Here is a 24,886-nt window from a genome sequence, read left to right on the forward strand (position 1 = left end):
GGTCAGTGTGAGAAGCTGTGTGCTGTGGGGCATGTTTTTTTGGCATGTTTGGGCATATACAGCGATCGCTGCGGCGATCTGACATGTATTCTGATTTTGGAATGTAATGTGTGTTTTAATGCACTGTGGAGCGGCGGTTTCGGCGCCAAACGACGCCATTTTGCCTACACTCGCTCCGGCCGCATGTTTTACATGCATGGCGGCCATTTTCTTGTAGCCTCCCATAGGCTTTCATAGAGCGCACTGGCAGCATCACTTCCTCTTTCCAGGAACACCGATCGAGGCAGCAGCAGCGGCGAGAGTCTCCTCAGGTTTTATCCTTCTGTTCTTGCTATCCATTGCCTGTGTTCAGTTTGCATATTCCCTGTGGGGGTCTTATTGTGCTTGAGTGTGGTGCGGTGGGCTGCGCTTGCCGCGCTTGCTTAAAAGGGGCAGTTAACCCTTTGTTGTCTGGCATTACAGGGGCAATGGATTCTCAGGAGGGCAAATTTCCTACAGCATTGGTGGAAAGCCAGGGGACCGCTGTTTCCCCCCCAGGGGGGGATTTAGCCACTATTGTGGCTGGCCTTGCTGCTCAGGTGCAGATGCTGGTGGCTGCTCAATCTACTAAAAGGCCCAGAGTTGCTCTTTCCTCTGATTCTGAGGGTGAAGGTGATGGGGCTGTTATGGCGGGGGCCTCCTTATCGGGGTCCCGCTCCTCTCTTGATCTAGTGGGGTCTGAGGTGGAGGCTGAAGTTGAGGGGGTTGATAATTCTCCCCCTGGCTCGCCTGAAGAGCTTGCAATCATGGATGAGTTGATTGCTTTCATAAAGCAAACGCTGCGTTTGCAGGACGAAGTGTGTCCCCCCGCTGCCTTGGCGGCTTATGGGACGCAGAGAAAACGCAGGACGCCGCAGGTTTTTCCCTGCAATGATGATTTTCAGCGCGCTGTTAAGGATCAATGGCGCAATCTGCGCAAACCTTTTGCGGTACCAAGTAGATTCAAGCTGCGTTATCCTTTTTCGCCTTCCACTGATGAAAGGTGGTGTGTGCCTCCCCCAGTGGATCACGCAATTGCGGTTTTGAACAAAGCCACTGCGATTCCTGCAGAGGATTCCCCTGTGTTCCGTGATGCCACGGATAGGAGACTGGAGTCTCTTGCCCGTCATACTTATTCTGTTACGGGTTCTATGCTTAAGGCTCTGTTTGCTTCTCTCATGGCGGCCCAGGCGATCGCAAGTTGGACGCAGATGCTTAGGCGCGTCCTAGTGGCCGACTCGGCCTCGCCGGCGACCCTGGATATGGTGGATCAAATCCACCAGGGTGTCATGTATCTGTGTGATGCGGACCTGGACCTGGTTCCGTTGGCTGCACGTGTGCACAGCGTGGCGGTGTTGTCTCGCCGCCTGGTTTGGTTAAAATGTTGGTCGGTGGACCAATCTTCACGTAAGACCTTAGCCAATCTACCTTATGATGGGTCTCGCCTTTTTGGGGAGTCCCTGGATGTGTTGATTAAGGGGATCACCGGGGGTAAGAGCACTCTCTTGCCCCATTTCCCCAAGGCTAAGGGGGCTTCTGGGAAGAAGCATGCTAATTTTCGGCCCCCTCAGGGGTCCTTTCGTGCCTTTCGGCCGCACTACAAGGGCAAACCGTTCAAAAGGTCAAGGCTCTCAGAAGAAGCCCTGGTCTGGTAAACAGAAGTCCGGCCAATCCGGATCTGCAGCCCATAACAGTTCGGCCTGAAGGGGCGCCCTCACCCAGTTTTGGGGTGGGGGGACGCTTGCTCGGTTTTCTTCAGCCCTGGTTGGCCTGTGTGCGGGACAGATGGGTTCAGGAAATCGTTCGATCTGGTTACAAGATCGAGTTTCTCTCTCGGCCGGAGAGCAGATTTTTTCCCTCAAATCTTCAACTGTCTCCAGAGCGCTTGCGGGACCTGCACCTGGCGGTGCGGGACCTGAGGGCTCAGGGAGTGGTGGTTCCGGTGCCTCATCGGGACAGGTTTCGGGGGTTTTATTCCAATCTGTTCACCGTGCCCAGAAAGGAGGGCAAGGTTCGTCCAATTCTGGACTTGAAGGCTCTGAACCGCTCTGTGCGGGTTCGCAAGTTCCGCATGGAATCCCTGCGGTCGGTGGTGGCTGCCCTGGTTCCGGGGGAATTCATGGCCTCCATCGATTTGAAGGATGCGTATCTTCACATCCCCATTTTCGAGGGTCACCAGAGATACCTTTGATTTGCCATTGCGGAGGATCACTACCAGTTCGTGGCGTTGCCCTTTGGTCTCGCCTCGGCTCCGCGGGTCTTCACCAAGGTGCTTGCATCGGTTCTGGCATTATTGAGGGCCCAGGGCATTTCTGTCCTGGGGTATCTGGACGACATTCTGGTTCGGTCTGCGACCAGCCAGGGTCTGGAGAAGGACCTGTCTGTCACGATGCAAACTCTGCAGGAGTTTGGTTGGACGATAAATTTTCCAAAGTCGACACTGAGTCCGTCGGTTCGTCTTCCCTATTTGGGAATGATTCTGGACTCGGTGCAGGCGAAGGTCTTCCTGCCGGAAGACAAACTCAGGACTCTCCAGGAGGAAGTCAGGTCCCTCAGGGACGTTCCGCACTCGTCTCTGCGGACGTGTATGAGATGTCTGGGATTGATGGTCTCGGCCTTCGAGGCGATTCCATTCGCCCAGTTTCACACGCGGGGTCTCCAAGCGGAGATCCTGTCCAGGTGGGACGGGCGACCTCAATCTCTGGATCTTCAAATCTCGTTGAGTCATCGCACCAGAGGAAACCTTCTGTGGTGGCTCCAGTCCCCGTTGGTGTCCGGGGGCAAGTCGTTTCGTCCGATCTCGTGGACGGTAATCACCACGGATGCCAGCCTGTCGGGCTGGGGTGGAGTTCTGGGCGTTCTGTCCGCCCAGGGGACTTGGTCGGAGGGGGGAGTCTTCCCTTCCGATCAACATTCTGGAATTGCGTGCGATAAGTCTCTGTCTTCATCGCTGAACGGACCGGCTGCAGGGCTGCCCGGTTCGGGTGCAGACGGACAATGCCACGGCGGTGGCCTACATCAACCACCAAGGGGGCACCAGGAGTGCCCGAGCGGCTCGAGAAGTGGCCGACATTCTGTCTTGGGCCGAGACTCATGTCCCGGCGATAACGGCGGTTCACATTCCGGGGGTGGAGAACTGGCAGGCGGACTGAGTCGCCAGACCCTGGATCAGGGGGAATGGTCTCTCTACCCGGCTGTCTTCCAGATGTTGTGCGCGAAGTGGGGTCTTCCAGATGTGGACCTGTTCGCGTCTCGTCTCAACAACAAGGTGAAGAGGTTCGTGGCAAGGACGCGCGACCCTCGGGCAGACGCGTCGGACGCGTTAGTGGCCCCGTGGCATCAGTACAGGCTGATGTACGCGTTTCCACCGATTCAGTTGCTGTCCAGGTTCCTTCGCAGGTTACACTCGGAACGCAGCACGGTGATTCTTGTGGCACCGGACTGGCCTCGCCGGTCCTGGTACGCAGACCTCGTGAATCTGGCGGACGACGCCCCGTGGCGTCTGCCTCTTCGAGACGATCTACTGTCTCAAGGACCGATATACCATCCTGCTTTACAGTCGCTGGCTTTGACGGCCTGGCTGTTGAGACCGAGGTCCTGAAGGAGAGGGGTCTCTCTCCAGAGGTCGTTCATACTTTAATCAACGCGAAGGAAGGCCTATTTTGCCTGGTGTGAGTCCAGGGGGTTTTCACCCCGCACGTACTCGGTTTCCCGTGTGCTGTCTTTCCTTCAAACGGGTGTTGATCAGCGTTTGGCGCTGGCTACGATAAAGGGTCAGGTGTCTGCACTGGCCGTTCTGTTTCAACGTCCCGTGGCTTCCAACTCCTTGGTTGGCACCTTTGTTCAGAGTGTGCGGCATCTGGTCCCCCCTAGGCGGGATCCTCTGCCCCCTTGGGACTTGAATCTCGTTCTGTGTTACAACGTGCTCCTTTTGAACAGATCAGGGAGATCTCGTTGTCTATGTTGTCCAAAAAGGTCGCCTTTTTGGTAGCGATCACTTCGGCTCGCAGAGTGTCGGAGCTGGCGGCTTTGTCCTGCAAGTCTCCGTACCTGGTTATTCATTTGGATAAGGTGGTCCTGCGACCTAATCCTTCGTTTCTTCCGAAACGAGTTTCGGAATTCCATCTTAATGAGGATATTGTCTTGCCTTCGTTGTGCGCGAAGCCTAAACATCCAAAGGAGGTGAGATTGCATTCTCTGGATGTTGTTCGGGCGATAAGGGTTTACCTTAAATCGACTGAGTCTTTTCGAAAGACGGACTCCTTGTTTGTTCTTCCAGAGGGTCCTCGGAAGGGCATGGCGGCTTCGGCCTCTACCATCGCCAAATGGATCAGGCAGACCATTGAACAGGCCTATGCTTTGCAGAGGAAGGTTCCCCCTGTGCCTGTGAAGGCGCACTCTACTAGATCTCTGAGTACGTCTTGGGCCTGTCGTCATGGGGCTTCTGTAGCCCAGGTGTGTAAGGCGGCGACTTGGTCGACCGTGCACACTTTCACAAAATTCTACAAAGTAGATGTTCAGGCATCGGCGGATGCTTCCTTTGGCCGCAAGGTTCTTAGTGCGGCTGTTCCCTAGGGTCCCTTGTTGGGGACTCCTGGCTGTTGGGATAAGTTTTGTATCCCCTGGTTTTTTGTCTTTTCCTGGGTTGTTGCTCCTGTTGAGCACTTGTTTTTTGCTGTTGCCCAGCTGGTTTCCTTCCTTTGGTAAGGTTCCTTTCTTTGATGCGGAGACTGCGTTGCCTTTCAGCGCGGATGCGTTTCCCACCCCTCATGTTTGCACTGCTTTGGGACGTCCCCATATGTGACGAATATGAAGAGGCGGCGACTGTCGGAGGACGTAAGAGAAAACGGAATTTTTGTAAAATCTTACCTGTAAAATTCCTTTCTCTGAGTCCTCCGACAGTCGCCGCCCCCGCCCCTCTTTTGGGGTTTGGTTGTATACTCTACTGCTATTCCACTAAAACTGAGATATGGTTGCAGGAAGTAGGAGGGTATTGACTGAGGGGACCACCCCTTGAGGGTGGGATATGTTAAAAGCTTTATTGTTAACATATTCTGTTGCCTAGCTACTCCTTCGGAGCAAAGTCTAATACCCCATATGTGACGAATATGAAGAGGCGGCGACTGTCGGAGGACTCAGAGAAAGGAATTTTACAGGTAAGATTTTACAAAAATTCAGTTTTTACATCCGTCTGGCGGATCAGATCAGATGGGATTGGATGAGAATGAACAGGCGGTCTGGTCTCATCCGATTTCCCAATAGAGAAGAGCAGGGACCTGACAGTGCGGACACAGAGCTGCCATCCGCCTGCTGAGTGGGGGATCGGCGGATCGATCCCCTGCTGAGAAAAACGGAGTCCGTCGACGGAGCGGCAAGTGTGAAAGGGGCTTTAATACACTCATCTCTGAAGTCTCAAAACGCCCAACAAGCAAAACCCCATTTCAATGACCCCTGTTCACATAGGAGCGGTTTGTCGCCTTAAGCTCAAAAAAGTACAGGAGCTTCTTTCTTGGCAGATTAAAAGCGTTTTTGTTAGATATCAATGCCTGCCTCCAAACACCTGCAAAAAAAATGCCGGAAAAACACCCCAAAAAAAGCCTGAAAACAATATGCTCAGGTGTGAATGGAGCCTTACGGTCAGTCAACTGTCCCTAGCCGCCAGTAACCGCTGAATGTGTGGATACATGTGATCAACAGCGGACAGCTATCAAACAGCCACTGCTTTGCATCAGTTGAGTGGTCCCAGCTGTTCAAACACGCCTGCATATTCAGCCGTAACAGCCCTATTGCAAATGTGAATGAGACCCTACTACTTGCATTTTTTTGCAAGCAGAGATAAATACCTGCTTATCCTGATAGAAATGCAGTATTTTTGTAACGTTGTGTGTACTGAAGTGAAATCTAAAACAATGTAACCAGCTTTCCAAGCTATCTTCTGTGAACCATACAACACTAAGTCCCGGTTCACATTTGTGCGATGCGGGAACGCTGCGAATATGCAGCGTGATCCCGCTTCGCATCCACACCCCTGACAGTTCACACTGCCATATGCGATAAGCAGGGGGTGTCAATTAAAAGTTAACGACACCCCCAGTTGCGATAGCATATCGCAGTGCGATCTGCAAGTTCGCACAGAATCGCATCGCACTAGTGTGAACCACTATGCAATCCGGTTCTGCTGCAGATAAAAAAAAAGGGTCAGGTGCGTGTTTAGTGCGGATGCGGTGCAAATTCAGCCATACAAAGTGTATGGCTGAAATTTGCACTGCACATGAGATCGCATGTAATTTAGGAGCAGTGCGCTCCGAATTACATGTGATCTCGGTGATCGCACTAATGTGAACCGGGGCTTACTTACTATGTAAGAAGTATTTTAGATAAGTAAAGGGGAAGGGGTTTGTAGTTCAAATCAGGACAGCAGCTTAAGAGTGACAACACTGTTCCTCCATAGATACAGTATGGGGTGTGAGAATCTTTGCTCTAGGACAGAGCTACTAGAAGAAAAATCAGTTGAAAATAAAAATAAACTGAAAAAACTGGGCACTGGCAAAAAAAAAAAAAAAAAAAAAAAAAAAACAACAACTGTAGACCAGCAAAAGATAACCCCCGATATGAACAGAATGCCTTAGATTTATAGTTAAAGTGATAACTTTCTCTTTTTTTTTTTTTTTAAACAAACATGTCAGACGTACCTGCTCTGTGCAATGTTTTTGCTCAGAGCAGCCCCGATCCTCCTCTTCTTAGGTTCCCCCGCCAACCCTCCTGACCCCTCTTCCTCTCAGAGTTCCCCCATAGCAAGCTGCTTGCTATGGGGGCACTTGTGCTTGCTTGCTCCCAAGCCCAGCTTTGTGTGTCCATAAGACACACAGAACGGGGCTCAGCCCTTCCCCATGCTCCCTCCTCACTGGCTGTGATTGACAGCCGTGGGAGCCATTGTCTCTCAGCCAAGCAGGAGGCAGAGGCCAGGGAGAGCAGACGCTCTCATGCACATCGCTGGATCGGGCTCAGGTTATTGGGGGGGGGGGGGGGGGGGCTGAGGTGGAGCTGCATACTGAAGGTTTTTTAAAAACCTTCAGCCTTTAAAACCACTTTTTTGCAGTACGGAGAGAATGATCATAAACACAGAGTGTCCCTCAGACTGAAATGTTGGCCCTGGGCTGGCCTACAGGATTTTGTTTTGCCAGTGACCAATCCTCTTATGGGTGGCAGCATAACCTAAAGTTTAAGACTTTCTGTGTTTTAACAGACGGGAAACTTCTTTGTTTCTAAGTTTAGATATACTATAAGGCCTCTTGCACACAGAAGCCTAATACATCACGTTTTTGGGCATTTGGGAGGTTTAACTGATCAAAATATAGCCCATTGTTTTTAACGGGCCTTTACAGACAGGTGCATAAACTTGTGCTGCGTATAGTACAAAAAAAGAAAACTGCATTGCTGGACATTATTTTACATGCACGTGTGTGTACGACTCATACGTAAAATAATTTTTACACGCAAAACCATGAAAAAAAAAAAAATGGGACATGCCCATCCTCGCAATTTTATGCAGGAATTTTCTGGCAAGAATCTGATGTTCATATACCAGCATCGTGTGCAAGTACCCAAATAATGAGCAGACTGATCAGCTAGGTTAAAGGTTATTAAACATGATTCATAGCCATTTCATTTGCTTCCATATTTTCTTGTATATGGGCTATTAACAGTATGCTAATGGCTCTCCATGCTTGGGGATACGAATTGTGGTTCTGCACACCATTGCTCATTGCACACGGTTATTATATAGACTAGCAAATATAACTTTTTTTGTGAACTGGGTCATTTTTTGGGAGTGTGCAGATAATCAATTGGCAATTTTGTGCTTGTGGAAGGTTTCAGATAGGGTCATTCCTGTTTCTTGTATTGACAGGAAATGGAAATAAATTCAAGAAAATCGGTCACCTTGCTTACACAGGGTTAATGACCTGCTCCTTCGCCAGGTGACATTGCTTGGCCCTGGCCAATAACTGCTCAAGCTTAAAGTGGTAGTAAAGTACTTTTTTGGACTTGTACCTATAATAGGGCTTACCTGTAGGTACCTTTAAGATCTCCTAAACTTACGGTGTTTAGGAGATATTCCCACTGGATGCAGCCGGTGACGTCACCTCCACATGCACTCTGAAGTTCAGGCATACCGTGTCGGATCTTCGTGCCGCAGCCAATGGCCCTGGCCATTCATACATTCATGAATGGAGGAAAGACCAAGGGAAGATGGAAGCCCCGTCAGCGGTGACCACTTGCCACTGGAGGGCTTCATTCTAAGGGAAGTATTTCATATTGCATAAGAGGACATTATTCCATTGCAGGGGAATTTTTTTTTATTTTTTGCAAACTGTGGTTTATTACAGCTTGATAATGGGAGAAAAGAAGAAAGGTGTTGGGCTTGAAAGGTTTATGGGTAAGACACTTGTTAAAAAAGGGTCTAGGAATTATGGAGCATGCAGTTCTCTGTATAAAAAAAAAATATTTAAACACAATCCTTTCAATATAAGGCTACATTCACACCTGAGCGTAGCGTTTTTCGCGCGTTTTTTTACCGCGATTTTACAGCGTTTTTTACCGCGATTTTACCGCGATTTTTGTGCAGGCGTTTTTAGATTGAATAGAGATCAATGGAAAACGCCTGTAATCTGCCCAAAAAGAAGCTCATGTACTTTTTTGAGCATTGGGCGTTTTGTATACAGCTTCAAAACGCTCAGATGTGAACAGGGGCCATTGAAATGAATAGGATTTGTCTTGTTGGGCGTTTTGAGAGCTGATCCTAGAGCAGAAAAACTCCCCAAAAACGCCCCAAAACGCCTAGATGTGAACGGAGCCTAATGGTTAGTACTGTAGGAAGCTGATTAATTGTATTTCTTGACCAGCACTCCAATATTCCTCCAATGCTACCTTTACAATATGTTATGTGAAGGGGTACGCACAAAATTATGGGGTGTGACAACCTGGACTTTAAAACTAGAAGGCATAGCAAATAAATTATTAGAATACAGGATTTATATAGCGCCAACAGTTTGCAAAGCGATTTACAACATGATAATTGTAATTTTGACAGTTTGAGAGCACATTTTCATTCTTTACTTTCTTCCTTCTTTAAATGCTGCAAAGGTCACACAGATGTCTGAGAAATATGGATGACTAACATAATTTACAAAGAGTGGAACAAGAAAACTGGAACTTATTCATGGCAACCAAACAAGTTTGGCCTTTATAGGAAAAAAAACAGTCCATTTTTGCATGTCCCCCTCAGATATACAGCGTCTGCACTTCCAAGTGCACTTGCATTGCATAGTGGCTATGCCTTTAGTAAATAAACCCTAGTGTAAATATCTGCCAGCACACCACGGATCTTCAATTAGGCTACATTCACACCTGAGCGTAGCGTTTTTCGCGCGTTTTTTACCGCGATTTTACCGCGATTTTTGCGGCGATTTTTACCGCGATTTTACCGCGATTTTTACCGCGATTTTTGTGCAGGCGTTTTTAGATTCAATAGAGATCAATGGAAAACGCCTGTAATCTGCCCAAAAAGAAGCTCATGTACTTTTTTGAGCGTTGGGCGTTTTGTATACAGCTTCAAAACGCTCAGATGTGAACAGGGGCCATTGAAATGAATAGGATTTGTCTTGTTGGGCGTTTTGAGAGCTGATCCTAGAGCAGAAAAACGCCCCAAAAACGCCCCAAAACGCCTACATGTGAACGGAGCCTAAAGTCCAAATATTTATTTATTTTTTTAAATTGAAGAAATATCATATTACCAACAAAAAAGTGCAAAGTTTAGGAACCGCACAGGGCCCCTATGTCAGGCAAGTGATGTCATCATATACCTAACGAAGAGGCCCTGCACAGCTCCGAAACATTGCACTTTGTATTGTTAGCGTCATTTAAAAAAAAAAAAAAAAATTGGACTTTGGTCAAGATCCGTGGTGTGCTGGCAAAAATTGTGTATTGGTTTATATGAAATAGACACAATATGGCATCTTTTTTTTCCCCTCTATTATTGTACTAGACTTTGTAAATAATCCCGCTAAATAAACCTATTAAAATAATTTTTTTTTTTTTTTTAGCAAAAGGGAACATAAGGAGCACAAACGTGAGTACACCCCTCACATTTTTGTAAATATTTTATTATATCTTTTCATGTGACAACACTGAAGAAATTACACTTTGCTACAAAGTAGTGAGTGTACCGCTTGTATAACAGCATAAATTTGCTGTCCCCTCAAAATAACTCAATACACAGCCATTAATGTCTAAGCGCTGGCAACAAAAGTGAGTACACCCCTAAGTGGAAATGTCCAAATTGGGCCCAAAGTGTCAATATTGTGGGTGGCCACCATTTCCAGTACTGCCTTAATCCTCTTGGGCATGGAGTTAACCAGAGCTTCACAGGTTGCCATTGGAGTCCTCTTCCACTCCTCCATGACAACATCACAAAGCGGAGCTCCTCCACCTTTCCGTTTGAGGATGCCCCACAGATGCTCAATAGACTTTAGGTCTGGAGACATGCTTGGCCAGTCCATCACCTTTACCCTCAAGCTTCTTTAGGCAAGTGGTTGTATTGGAGGTGTGTTTGGGGTCGTTATGTTGGAATACTGCCCTGCGGCCCAGTCTCCAAAGGTAGGGGATCATGCTCTGCTTCAGTAAGTCAAGGTAAATGTTGGCATTCATGGTCCCTCAAACTGTAGCTCCCAAGTGCCGTCAGCACTCATGCAGCACCAGACCATGACACTCCCACTACCATGCTTTACTGTAGGCAAGACACACTTGTTTTTGTACTCCTCACCTGGTTGCCGCCACACATGCTTAACACCATCTGAACCAAATAGGTTTATCTTGGTCTCATCAGACCACAGGACATGGTTCCAGTAATCCATGTCCTTAGTCTGCTTGTCTTCAGCAAACTGTTTGCGGACTTTGTGCATCATCTTTAGAAGAGGATTCCTTCTGGGACGACAGCCATGCAGACCAATGCGGTGTATGGTCTGAGCACTGACAGGCTGACCCCCCCCACCCCTTCAACCTCTGCAGCAATGCTGGCAGCACTCAAACATCTATTTACCAAAGACAACCTCTAGATAGGACGCTGAGCATGTGCACTCAACTTCTTAGGTCGACTATGGCGAGAGCTGTTCTGAGTGGAACCTGTCCTGTTAAACCGCTGTATGGTCTTGGCCACCGTGCTGCAGCTCAGTTTCAGGGTCTTGGCAATCTTCTTATAGCCTAGGCCATCTTTATGTAGAACAATTCAGATCCTCAGAGAGTTCTGAGATGAGAGAGAGAGAGAGAGAGAGAGAGAGAGAGAGAGCGAGAGATAGCGATAACACTAAATTTAACACACCTGCTCCCCATTCACACCCGAGACTTTGTAACACTAACAAGTCACATGACCCCGGTAAGGGAAAAATGGCTAATTGGGTCCAATTTGCACATTTTCACTTAGGGGTGTACTAAATTTTGTTGCCAGCAGTTTAGACATTAATAGCTGTGTGTTGAGTTATTGAGGAGACAGTAAATTTACACTGTTATACAAGCTGTACACTCACTACTTTACATTGTAGCAAAGTGTCGTTTCTTAAGCCCCCGTTCACACTGGGGCGACCTGGACGCCTCACAGGTCGCCTCCCATAGGGAAGCTGTGGACCCGTTCTGATAGGAGCGACACAAGTCGCTCCGACTCAGAAAAAGGGTCCGGAGCTTCTTTGGGGCGACCAGGAGGCGACCGCCATAGACTTCAATGTTATGAAGTCCGTGGCGGCCGCTCCAAGGTCGCGGCGCGCTGCTCGCACCGCGACCTCGGAGGTCGCGGTCCGAAGTAGCGTCGCCCCAGTGTGAACGGGGGCTCAGTGTTTGTCACGTGAAAAGAAATAATAAAATATTTACAAAAATGTGAGGGTGTACTCACTTTTGTGAGATACTGTATGTATTTCACATTAACCAGATTGTATCTAGAATGTGATAGCATTAGCAATAACATTCCTACAGGTCGGCAAACAAGCATGCTAAGAATACACGCAAAATGATGGCCCCTACTAAATTATTAGGGCGATTCATGGTCTTAATCTTAAATCTACATTGAACTTCTGTACAGACAGTCTAAACTACTAGCACAGAAAGGCCACATTTGGCAGTTTTGCATGGAAAAGGCAGACAAAGGCACCTCAGTTTTGCTAAACTGGCCTTTGTGGCTTTCCCTGGTGTTTTTTCACTTCTGCTGCCGGCCACAACTCCAGATGCTGATGAAATCACTGCCTAGCACACTAAACGCTTCCTATTCTGTGGCTGGTTCAGTCTAATCCACCCTCCTCTTTGGCCTGTGTAGGGGGAGTTAATAAAAAAAAAAAAAAAATGCAAAAGCAAAATTAACTGTTACACCACCATAAAAAAATGTGTATATGCGTCTGCTTGCGGCTGAAGTTAAAAGCTCATACCATTCTCAGGTGTTGTACCCACCACTGTATATACATGTAAACACATTTTATATACACATACTAAAATGATCTTTCCATTAGCTCTACTTAAATATCATTTTTCTCACCAGAAGGGCAAATGCAGAACGCTTTCAGGTGCCTTTGAAATGCTTCTCAATTATTCTCGAGAGCTTATTACTTGCATGAGGAGAAAAGTAAATTAAAAATGAATTAACATCTGACATTTACAGGTATCACAAATGTATATACTGATAAGGGATTCATGTCTGTCCCAGTTTTGCGATTTATAAAAAGCCATCAATAGGTATTTAATTACAGGTATTTACACAGTGGTCTACATATTTTACAGTGACAACAGTTACTGCCCTCAAGGAGCTTAAAATCTAAGGTTCCTACCTCGGATGCATGCATACACATACTAGAACCAATTTAAACAGGAGCCAATTGATCTACTTGCATTACTTTGGAGTGTGGTAGGAAAATGGAGCATAGGGAGGTGACCCACGCAAGCACAGGGAAAACATGCAAACTCCATGCAGGTAGTGTCCTGGCCAGGATTCCAACTGATGACCCCATTTCTGCAAGATAGAAGTGCTAACCCTATGAACCCACACCTATTTACTAGCATCACATTTTTAGGAGCAAGCAACAATGCAGCTTTGATCTGGCATAGTTGTTACCCCATAGATGCCCACAGAGGCTCTGTCAAGATGTATTATAATGTCACACACAGTCCTGGATAGTGTAGATACTGATAATCCACACAATGCAGAGGTCCAGCAGATTCATGCACACAGGACCAACCTTGCGCACAGTCTAAGACTTTCCAGATCCCGGACTTGAAACTACTCTCCACAGTCTGGCACTAGCCAAGTAGGTGCTGCAGCTGCCACTGAGTTCTCAAGGCCATAATGCATAGGATTTGTGTGTCTTCTTCAGTCATATCCAGGCCATCATACTGAGCTTGTACATGCTCCTGCAAAAAAAGTCAGAAGATTCGGAGTGCAGCCTGCTAGGGTCAAGTCAACACACTCCAGTAGGAGCCTACTAGGTCAGGTCAACACACTTCCAGTAGGATGGACACCACTAACGAGGTTATCAACACATAGTGAGCAAAAAGCCCATCTGCACCTTACTATGGAAGCCCATCCACCTAGCTCTTTCTACTCACTTCTAGGGCTGCAACTAACGATTAAATTGTATGTCGACTAATCTATCGATTATTTTTACGATTAGTCGACTAATCTAACGATTATTTTTATTTTTTTTGCTTAATTGAGTGTTTTTTTGATTAGATAATTAATCCTGTAATTAATACAGTCCCATTAGTAAGCCCCCTCCCAGTACAGACCCCAGACTGGGATGGTGGTGTCATTCAGGGATGGGGTCACTCTGGGATGGTGGTGTCATTCAGGGATGGTGGTGCCACTCGGGGATGATGAGGGTCACGCGGGGATGATGAGGGTCACGCGGGGATGATGAGGGTCACGCGGGGATGATGAGGGTCACGCGGGGATGATGAGGGTCACGCGGGGATGGTGGTGTCACTCAGGGATGGTGGTGTCACTCAGGGATGGTGGTGTCACTCAGGGATGGTGGTGTCACTCAGGGATATAGTCACTCAAACTTCAATGAGGAAAGGTTTTATATAAAAAGGTCGTTAGAATGTTCATAATGGGGGGGGAGGGGCACCAGGGAAAAGCAAATGATGAGCAGATGACACTTCAGCTATAACACTAATTGCAATGAAATCATAACTGCGCTCCTTGGAATGAATATCTGCTGACATGCAGGGTTATCCTGGTATCCCCGGTATAAGCAGCGCGCTGTAATACTTGCCTGTACCAAGCTCACAGAAAATGCGGCCCTCTTCCCTGACCACGTGTGCGTCTCACCGCCGATTTGCGTTCCACCCATAGCAGCTCTCCTATTGGCTCAGAACGCCCCATTCCATCTAAAAGCCAGCCAATCATCGCCAGCAGTTCTCCAGGCGCCAGAGATTAAACCTTCCCACAATACCTGAATGTGTTGTGGCAGAAGCTGTGGCGGAGTGCGGTGGAGCAGGAGACGGTCAGTGCTCACCTCGGTGTGGACGGAGCTGGGGGGGGGGGGGGTGATTTCACCCGGCCGGCAATACTTCAAGCAGCGCTGCAGCCAGCCAGGGGGCGTGTGACGTCACGCGTTGACGCGTCGACGTCTTTCACGCACGTCAACGATTTTTTGTAGTCGACGCGTCGTGGCAGCCCTACTCACTTCTTTTATTACCACCAATCAGTTTGCATGGTCGCAACTTCGTGGCCAGGCCTAGCCAAATACCAAGGCAAGAAGATGTCCTAGTAGCCAGGGGATGCTTTCTGCCCATTAGGGAAATTTGTTTGATATTGAATTTTACAAACATGATTTAAAAGATAAAATTACAATGAAAGTGTTACTAAACCCAGGACTCTGCAATCACTATATCTGGTGTCCCACAGTACACAGAACATGGAAATGCAATTATTTTAGTAAATATAAACTGCTAAATACCTTTTCTCATCAGCAGTATATAGCAGTCTTGTGAATTCTATCAGTGTTCAGCCCGAGCACTGGTTAAAGCATGAAGGAGGAGTTTTCATTCTCCTCTGACTGTCCTATGAGGCTACATGACCCCTAATCCTGTCTGGACAGTGCTGATTGGCCCTGTTCTGATCACATGCACCCTCCCAAAGAAAAAAAAAAAAAAAATTCTAGCAATACACACCAAAATGAGCATGTGCAGAGTCCCCTTAAGGCTCTGTTCTATCAGGAGATGGATTGGGGACTGCGGCAGAAGGGGAGGATCATAGAAGACAGGATCAAATAACCTTTTTTACACAATGCACAAGATTAACCCCTTAGGATCCACAGCGCGTATAAAAAGCATGCTTTACTGCATATACAGACTGATTTTACTGTTGTGGGTTTAGGAACACTTTAAAGTTGAGAAAGACAGGAAAAATAGAATGATTCATATTGTAAAAACTTTAAAAACCGCTCAACATCAAGTAAACAGCTTGGTGTTTTTTAAAACAGAACTTTAAACTCACATATACATATATATGTATGATATACAGTACATACAAATATTAGGTACACATCTCTTCACTGCCCTGCCTGTTTTTGTCCCTTCAGATCTACTTTAATTACTCTTTAGCTCTCACCTGCACAGCACTAAAGTGAGAGACCCAGGGATTTTGGAATATGCATGTTCTTCACATAAAAAGTTCATTCTCCTTTACTGTGCCCAACACAACGTCATATCACTCTGCATCTTATATTGAACCAGCTATATGTTTGTTACTTTTTTGACTCATAATTTCAATAAATAATTTGAAGAAATGTTAGTTCTCAGACTAAAAAGACAGAGGTTACCTTATGTAAGGCTATGCGGCATGACTTGTGTTTGAACACAAAAGAAGGCTGTGTATATAGAGCAACAAACAACACCATGAAACTAAATTATCAATATTCATCTTATGCAGGTGAAACCCAGAAGGTGCAGGTAGAAAATTCTAAAATGCCTTTAATTGCATGTCAGGGAAAAATAAAAAACAAAACCCACATATGCAGTACATGTCTGAAATACATGCACAATTGGCCATGCTTTATCCATTTAAAGACTGAGTACAGAAGACCTGTTGATCTGCCAGATATGCACGGAGCTACTAAGTGCTGACAACACACAGCATTTCTGTGAACTGTGTGGTGTCATTATTGCACAGAACCTCCTTTATTCCCATCTCTACAACATAAAAGCCACAACATTCAGGTGGCATATTACTCTCTTAAAGAGAACACAGGAATTGTGCACAAGTCAGCTCTAAATATTCTAAATTAAAGAAATAGCCAGCACTCCTTTTAACACCATGCATTGGAAACAGAGGTGTTCATTTCATACATTTGCAAATCTATGTGGAAGCAACACTGCCCTGTTAAGGCCTCCTTTTATAGTGTGGTCTATATCTCTGGTCTATTTAGCTGGTCCTTAGCTCTGGATTTCAGACATGATCAACAGGTATTCTTTGCAAAAGGAACACCTCTAGGACACCTTGGTGGGTGCGGTGAAACGCGTCAGTAACCATGGCCAGTGGAGCAGCGCTGGCTGAAGCCATACGCTTTAACGAGCATTGGGCCGGTCAAGCTGCATGCTGCCTTCCTTATGCAGACACTCCTGGATTAGTGTAAGTGGACGTCTGCTTCCTTATTCTAAGCACCAGCAGGGAAAACATCCATACCTCCAGCTTTGAATGGCGCTACAGGTCTTTTCAGGTATTCTTTGCAATTACACAGATATAGCAAAACACTTACACCCACTTGCCGACCAGCCTCCGCATATATACTGCGGCAAAGTGGCACTATTGTGCGAAACAACGTACCTTACATTGTTTAGTTCAGTAGCGACTGGATGGCACCATCGCGCTACCAGGGGCACCATCTCACCATGATTGGCTAGCGGGATGTCAACCAACGGGTCTGGAGGACCCGATGTCCGCCGGCCACCTCTGATCATCTTCGGGAGAGGCAGAATGGCAATATAAACAAGGCAGATCACCATTCTCCAGGAGAAGGACAAGTTGGAGATCTTGTTTTCCTGCTAGGCAATCAGTGTAACCCCCTCCCCACAGTTAGTAAGCATCCCCTAGGGAGGTGATGGTGAACCTTGGCAACACAGATGTTTTTGTACTGCATTTCCCATGATGCTCAACTACACTGCAGAGTGCATTAGCATCATGGGAAACGTAGTGCCAAAACATCTGGGGTGCCAAGGTTCACCATCACTGCCCTTGGGACACACTTAACCCTTTGATCACCCCTGATATTAACCCCTTCCCTGCCAGTGTCATCAGTGCAGTGACAGTGCATTTTTTTTTTTTTTTTTTTAACACTGATCACTGTAATAATGTCACTGGTTTCCAAAGTGTCAAACGTGTCAGATGTCCGATTTTTCCGCTGCAATCTCACAGTCCCGCTATAAAATTGCTGATCGCCACTATTAAAAGTGAAAATAAAATAAAAATACCATAAAAATATTGCATCGTTTGTAGATGCCATTACGTTTGCTCAAACCAATTAGTATATGCATATTTTTTTCTCCCAAAAATATTTAGCAGAATACAGATTGGCTCAAATTGATGAAAATTTTTTATTTTTTAATTTTTTTTTTCTTATTGGCTGCGTTTTTTTTTAGCAGAAAGTAAAAAATCGTTTTTTTTTTTTTCAAAAATTGTCGTTCTTTTGTTTAGAACGCGAAAAAAAAAAAAAAACTGCGGAGGTGATCAAATACCACCAAAAGAAAGCTCTATTTGCGGGTGGAAAAGGACATCAATTTTATTTGGTTACAGTGTCGCACAACCGCGCAATTGTCAGTTAAAATAACGCGATGCTAGATCGCAAAAAAATGGCCTGGTCATTAAGGGGGTAAAACCTGCAGGTCCAGAAGCGTTAAATGGCTTATTTAAAAAGGCCAAAAGGGAGCAAAAGTGAATTTTAATGTACAGGTTTACATGAACTTTAGGCTCAGCCATAAATTGGTATATTTAGCAGCACAAACAGCAATGCGCAAAAGTGCTATAAATTGTGGCAACAAGCAGAACTCCTCACCCATTGGCCTGAATACAGGAAATCTGGTTGTGCATTTCCATTTCTTCACATCAATTTCACTTTACTTTATAGCCAAAAAGTGAACAGTGTTTAGGTCATATCTCTGCTCTTTCCACCTGTCAGCACATGAGAATACAGGACTCCCGACTGTCCCCAAATACTTTCTTCCATTCCCAGTCTAAGGCTCCGTTCACATATAGGCGTTTCGGATCGCGGGCAGAACTGTCGTGATTCTGCCCACGATTCCGAACCATTGCAAGTCGCGGCGCGCCCGATCGATTCTCGTGACTTGCAATGGCAACCCAAACGTGGCGCAGTTTTGTCACCAGACCAATCACGGAAAAATTGTGCAAACAGAATGGCGGGACGCCTGACGCCCAAAAGTAGTAAAAGAACTTCTTTTGGGCGTCAGGCGTACTGCGATTCTGTTTGCACGATTTTAGCGTGAGTCGTCGGGCGACAATCGCGGCAAAATCACGCCGCGTTTGGGGTGCCACTGCAAGTCACGGGAATCGCTCAGGTGCCCCGCGACTTGCAATGGTTCGGAATCGCGGAAATTCTGCCCACGATCCGAAACGCCTATATGTGAATGGAGCCTAAGTGCTGCTGTACAAAGGATTACAAAAGACTAAAATCAAGTCAAATTTAGGTGATCATGCTAGTTCATGCCTTCTTCATTATGGTTCTGAGTTCAAATTGACGGAAACAAAACAAATCAATATAAAAAAAAAAAAATTACTAATCTTGTTTTGCAACAACATAGGCATATTTGTTTGCAGGTCAAACCATTGTAATAAAATGTAAACAGGTAATGGTCAAACACAGTGTATTTCCAGAAGCCAAATTTAAAAACAGTCATTAGAGCCTAAGGAATGAATAAGATCAGCATCCAACAAGCCGCAGCTGTAGAAATGATCTTGGCAAAATGGTTAAAGGCTCCATGTGACCAATTGTAGCACAGGACAAAAACAAATTCCGTTTCTAACAAGTGGATTTAAATATTTACTGTACTGAGCCCTTATTAAGGCATTTAAATCAGCTCAGAGGTTTAAGCTTGGCACACAAGCCTTTCTGCGTACTGCTAAAGAGCTCAAACCTTGGCTGCAGTTCTGCAAATCACCCATCTTGGGAAGTCAAATCCTTGAACATCATGCAGAGAACATGTGGACAGGTTATCCTCAATAGGAAGTAAACTAAAGGGAAAATTGGAGATACACATTTCATATCCTAAAACTGCAGATTCAGCTTATCGAGATGGAAACCTACAAACTATACTTAATCCAGCAATTTAGCTTCTGTAACAATCATTTCATTTTGATAGAAATGGTTTTGAAGTGTGGAAATAATACAGGATATCTAGTCATCGGAAGAGGAAATTCATATTAAACTGGAAGGATGGTAAGCAATGTGACAGCATTAATCACTGGAAGAGGTCACACGGAAAAACACTACAGTTAGCGTGATAGGGTGAGTAAATAGATTTAAAAGTAAGAGAAATGACAGCTCAAGGCCAGCTCAGTGTCCTGTCACAAATCAGGAAACGCAATCATAAAGCAATTCAGCAAGGAATGTACAGATCCACCCAGTTCTGTCTGATGAAAACAAAGAAGTGATCTTCAATGCAAAGTTTTGTTCTCAAATCCAGAACAATAATAAGAAGCTAAATAAAATAACAGCGGGTCTTTTCTTGTAGCAGGGGGTGGATCTACTGTCTGAGTTGCTGCACCTGTACTGGGACCAAGTTTAAAAACTATATATATATATATATATATATATATATATATTTTTTTTTTTTTTTTTGAATAATGTACTGTAATGGCACAAGATATGATCCTGACTCACTCAGACATAACTTTCTCAGGTCATTTGGTCCTTGGTCAAGTGTTTTATTGTTATGCATATATTTGATCACTTTCCAGAAAACCTCTGAGTTGGGGGGAAATCGTTTCTCCTAAGGAGGAAAGAAAGGCAGTAATAGGGAAAGAAAGGCAGTAATAGGGAAAGAAAGGCAGTAATAGGGAAAGGAAGGCGGAAAGGAAGGCAGTAATAGGGAAAGGAAGGCGGAAAGGAAGGCAGTAATAGGGAAAGGAAGGCGGAAAGGAAGGCAGTAATAGGGAAAGGAAGGCGGAAAGGATGGCAGTAATAGGGAAAGGAAGGCGGAAAGGATGGCAGTAATAGGGAAAGGAAGGCGGAAAGGATGGCAGTAATAGGGAAAGGAAGGCGGAAAGGATGGCAGTAATAGGGAAAGGAAGGCGGAAAGGATGGCAGTAATAGGGAAAGGAAGGCAGTAATAGGGAAAGGAAAGCAGAAAGGAAAGTGAAAAGGGGAAAGGAGAGAGGAAAGGCAGAGGAAAGGAAAGAAAAGCGAAGACGAAGTGAGTGCATGAATGTCTTACATCATGGTGGATTCCTGGCAGGTATAATAAGAATTGCTTACACTGACACATTTGTACATCTATGTCTATCCTGAAACAGATTTATTTTTTATTCGCTTTCCTAGCCCTACAAAATGTAGTTCTCCCTGCACTATTCACCTCGTCTCCAATGCTAGGCCCTGCAGAACCTTCCCTCCACCATAGGTCCTCTTCTGAGTTTACGGATGGTTAGCATCATTCAATTTACTTCCTTTGAGCCCAGACTGTCTGAAGTAGCGCCATTTCAAAGCCGCACCAGTGTGAACAGAGGCTTAATGTGATCTATTTCTTTTATCACTAAGTTTTTTTGAACGGGTGGGGTGCTGCCACATAAGTTAACAGATTTTAAAACAGGAACAGAAAAATGAAAATGGAAACATCTCTCCTTTAAATGGTAAATCAATAGACTGAAGTAGAAAAGTGTGGAGTCCTCATTTCTGTACTACTACTCTTTAGTATCCATAAATCTAAGCAAAATTATGCCAACAGAACCGGTAACAAAAGGTTTACCTTTATTGCCTCAATGACAAGGTCTCTTGCTTCTAGTTCCCCTTCTAGGATGCTCAGCAGTGTCAGCAATTCTGGCTTGCTGAGTTTTTCTAGATTCATGGTGTTCCCCTAAATAAAGGAAACAGAGATGCGTTAGAAACCAAACATTTGGTTAGCCAAAACTATTAACAGTAAATATGGGAACTGTAATGTATACATATAGTATATGAAAGAGGAATTCATCTCTTACAAAAGGTCTTCTCTCACTGCGCGGACTCCTAGATTTTATCATGACCAAGGACTGCAATTGCCAGTTTCACCTTCACTGCCGATGATCTTGCACCATTGGCTATAAATTAATAGTGGACCAGAACAGGAGTAACAGCAATGCACATAAGAGACATTAAATGCCCAAGAGTGGAGTTGTGAAGTTAAGTTGGATCCCCCCAGCCTTTACCCCTCTGAAAGGCTTTCCACAAGAGTGTCAATATGAAAATATGAATCTATGACCATTCAATCAAGAGCATTTGTTAGGTATGGATGATGAAAGAGAAGACCTGGCTTGCCATCAGTGTTCTAGATCAGTGGTCCTCAACTCCGGTCCTCAGGGCCCACTAACAGGCCAGATTTCAGGTATAACCTTGAGGAGATGCAGACTTGAGTACTGCAATCACTGAACAGCAAATGATATCACCTGGGATGTATTTCAGTTATCTTGCAAACCTGGCCTGTTAGTGGGCCCTGAGGACCAGGGTTGAGGACCACTGCTCTAGATCATCCCAAAAAGGTATTCATCAGGGTAAAGTGAGTGCTCTGCGAAGGCCACGAGCTCCTCCACACAATGGGGTTGATTTACTAAGTTGGAGTGTGCAAAATCTGGTGCAGCTCTGATTCGAAACCAATCAACTTCCAGTTTTTTTTTTTGCAGCAGCCTAAAGCCCCTTTCACACGGCGTCAGAGTCCGTTCTGCTCAGCGGGGGATCGATCCGCCGATTCCCGCTGACCAGGCGGATGACAGCTGTGTCTCCACTCTGTGTGCAGAGACGGAGCTGTCAGATCCCTGCTGTCCTCTATGGGAAGATCGGATCAGAACAGACCACCTGTCCTCCAGACGGATGGAAAATAGGGTTTCCATCCATCCGGATTTCATGGACAGGATCGGAATCGGATAGCAGCGGGTGTCAGCAGAGATGTCTCCGCTGACATCCACTGCCCCATAGGGATGCATGGAGCATCCGATCAGGTCCGCCTGAAAAACTGACAGGAGGATTGGATCGGATCGCCCATGTGAAATGGGCCTAACTGAGCAAGCTGAAGTTAGAAGATGATTGGCTACCACGCACAGCTGCACCAGATTTTGCACTTTTTAACTTTATTAAATCAATCTCAATGTCTTTATGAAAGAAAGGTGGTTAGGGCATACAAAGTGTTAAGGATTATTGCTTGCAGATATGCATTTATGTTGGGACCTCTTTTCCCCGTTTAATACATTTTACTAATATATTTACAAGACCATATAGACACGTTTTGAAACAGTGAGGTTAACGTAATAAAAAGGAGTAGAACATTTTTCACTTTCAAATGGGAATTTTTACTGATCTTCATAAGTGAGGTAAAACAAAAGAACAAAATGTAAAAATTTGCTTTTACAACAGATATCCAATCATGTGCAAGCAAGCCTACAAACAGAAAAAGTAAAAGAAAAAAAAAATTTTGCTTAAGGAAGATTGAATAACTAAAATAAACAAACCACCTAATTCGCTCACTGACTTCAATCATCAAGTAATGCGAAAGCAAAAGGTTGTAGAGACAGATCTGGCTTTCACCAGCATAGAGATTATTGAAAGTCATGTGAGTTTATCAACTGAGCAAAGGAGGAGGTGTATATAGAATATAAAAGGGGTCCAAGGACAGAGCCTTAGGGGACCCCTACAAAAAAAGGATAAGCAGAAGGCAGTTGACACTGAAGGAGGGCTTACATAGATAAGAGGAGAACCCAGAAAGAAGAGTCTTGGAGATCAAGGTAGTGGAAGAGGAATGTATGGTCAACTGTATCAAAGGCAGTAAAAAGGCTAATGATATCAGTATACCGTAGAGTAGGATTTATTGGTTTTAGCAGTTAAGTCGCCGGGGGGTTTGGTACATCATAATAGAGTATGATATTCATTTCTTCAGGTTTTTATTTTTCCTCTGTGGCTCACTATTCATCAATTTACCGGAACTATGAAAGAGCATAGTTAATTGGTTCCTATGGGCTAGTGAAGTCTGAACATTGATCTTTACCTTATGAAACAAAGCCTGACTGCTTAGGATGTTTATGTTAGCAAGTGGTTTACATCTTATTTTGCTTCCAGCCTTGGAGATTACACTCCTGATCTCTGTAAATTTTCAGATATACATAAATTACACACCTTCCATGCTTCCATGTACAGTAAGATGCCGGTGTCCAACCTGTTTTGTGTATATATATATTACATATTTACTGTGCTGATCATATTAAGATAATATAGGCATGTGTGGAATGTGGAATGCATAGTGGAATGGGAGTGTTTGGGTTGAGCAACAGTATTATTTAGTCTTGTTCAGTTCATTTACAGGAAAATAACACAAGACCAATTATGAAACAAGTAATTACAACTCCTTTCCAGCCTCAAAACGAACAGGAGTGTTTTTTTTCTCTTATAAGGGAGATGTAATACATGACTTTGAGGCCCCGTTCACACTGGGGCGACCTGTCAGGCGACCTGGTCGCCTGACAGGTCGCCTTCCATAGAGAAGCTGCGGACCCGTTCTAATAGGAGCGACACAAGTCGCTCCGACTTAGAAAAAGGGTCCGGAGCTTCTTTGGGGCGACCCGGAGCAACCTGTATAGACTTTAATGTTATGAAGTCCGTGCCGGCCGCTCCGAGGTCGCGGTGTGAGCAGCGCGCCGCGACCTGTGAGGTCGCCCCGGCAAGTAGCGTCGCCCCAGTGTGAACGGGGCCTCAGTGTTGTTGGTTTCTGACTACAATAAGTATTTTAGGTCTCGCAGACTCTCTTCTAGACTTTCAAGCTTCAAGTCCTCCGCAGCCACATAACAAAATGGGCAATTCCCCTCTCCACTATCTCCGATTTGACAAAGTGGATGGCTTGAGGTCACCACCCTGCCTCTCAACCTTGTCCAATCAGAACACACGGATTACTGATGGTGTCCATGGGAGTAGGGCTCTATTCACACTTGTACGACTCCAAAATTGCACCGACTTTGGAGTGCAAAGGACTTTGCCTTTGACCAGTGATAATGGACAACTGTTGCACACAAGTTGCATTGCATAATATTCAGGTATGACTTTCATGCAACTTCTGAGGGTTAACATTGAAGTCTATGACCTTAAAGTTGCATTCAAAATGTCAGACCAAAGTACTGCATGAACTACTTTGAAGTTGCTGCAACTTTAAGTTGAACATATATGAATGGTTATCATTGGAAAACATGGGGTGTGACTTGTCATGCAACTTTGATGCCCAATGTTGCACAAGTGTAAATGGAGCCTAAAAAGGGCATTTCACATGTCACGCAACTTGGGGTCTCATAAGTCGGATGCCAAGTCGCAGCAGTGTGAACCAAGCCTAAGCGATCCCCTGTTTTCACTACTACTGTGATTTTCCACTTTCACAGCGGTCCCATTTGTATGGAATAATGTATGCTTTCCTTGAGCCAAGCTGGACCAATGTACCTACACAATAAAACCATATAAATGAAAAGTTAGGTTAATTGGCCTGTAAACTGCTAGCATCACAAATTTGTAAAACCAAAATGTTAAACAGAGAATACTAAATAAAGTGCAGCACTATATTAAAACTAAATAAAATTGTATCATACAAACCACAACATTCATAC

The 24,886-nt window shown here is 45.3% G+C and overlaps 1 protein-coding gene across 2 annotated transcripts in view; it reads right to left on the minus strand.

Moving 5' to 3' along the window:
• Positions 1-24,886, minus strand: part of CTTNBP2NL (CTTNBP2 N-terminal like) — a 145,702-nt gene that overhangs the window by 54,561 nt on the left and 66,255 nt on the right. For both annotated transcript variants that reach the window (XM_082247187.1, XM_082247186.1), the window contains exon 2: positions 21,028-21,135. In XM_082247187.1, the coding sequence (XP_082103313.1) occupies positions 21,028-21,126 (99 nt within the window). In that variant the 5' untranslated portion in view covers positions 21,127-21,135. The remainder of the gene's footprint in view (positions 1-21,027; positions 21,136-24,886) is intronic.

The sequence above is a fragment of the Pelophylax lessonae genome (genome assembly GCF_965119305.1).
Source record: "Pelophylax lessonae genome assembly, chromosome: 2".
In the NCBI taxonomy this organism is placed as follows: Eukaryota; Metazoa; Chordata; class Amphibia; order Anura; family Ranidae; genus Pelophylax; species Pelophylax lessonae.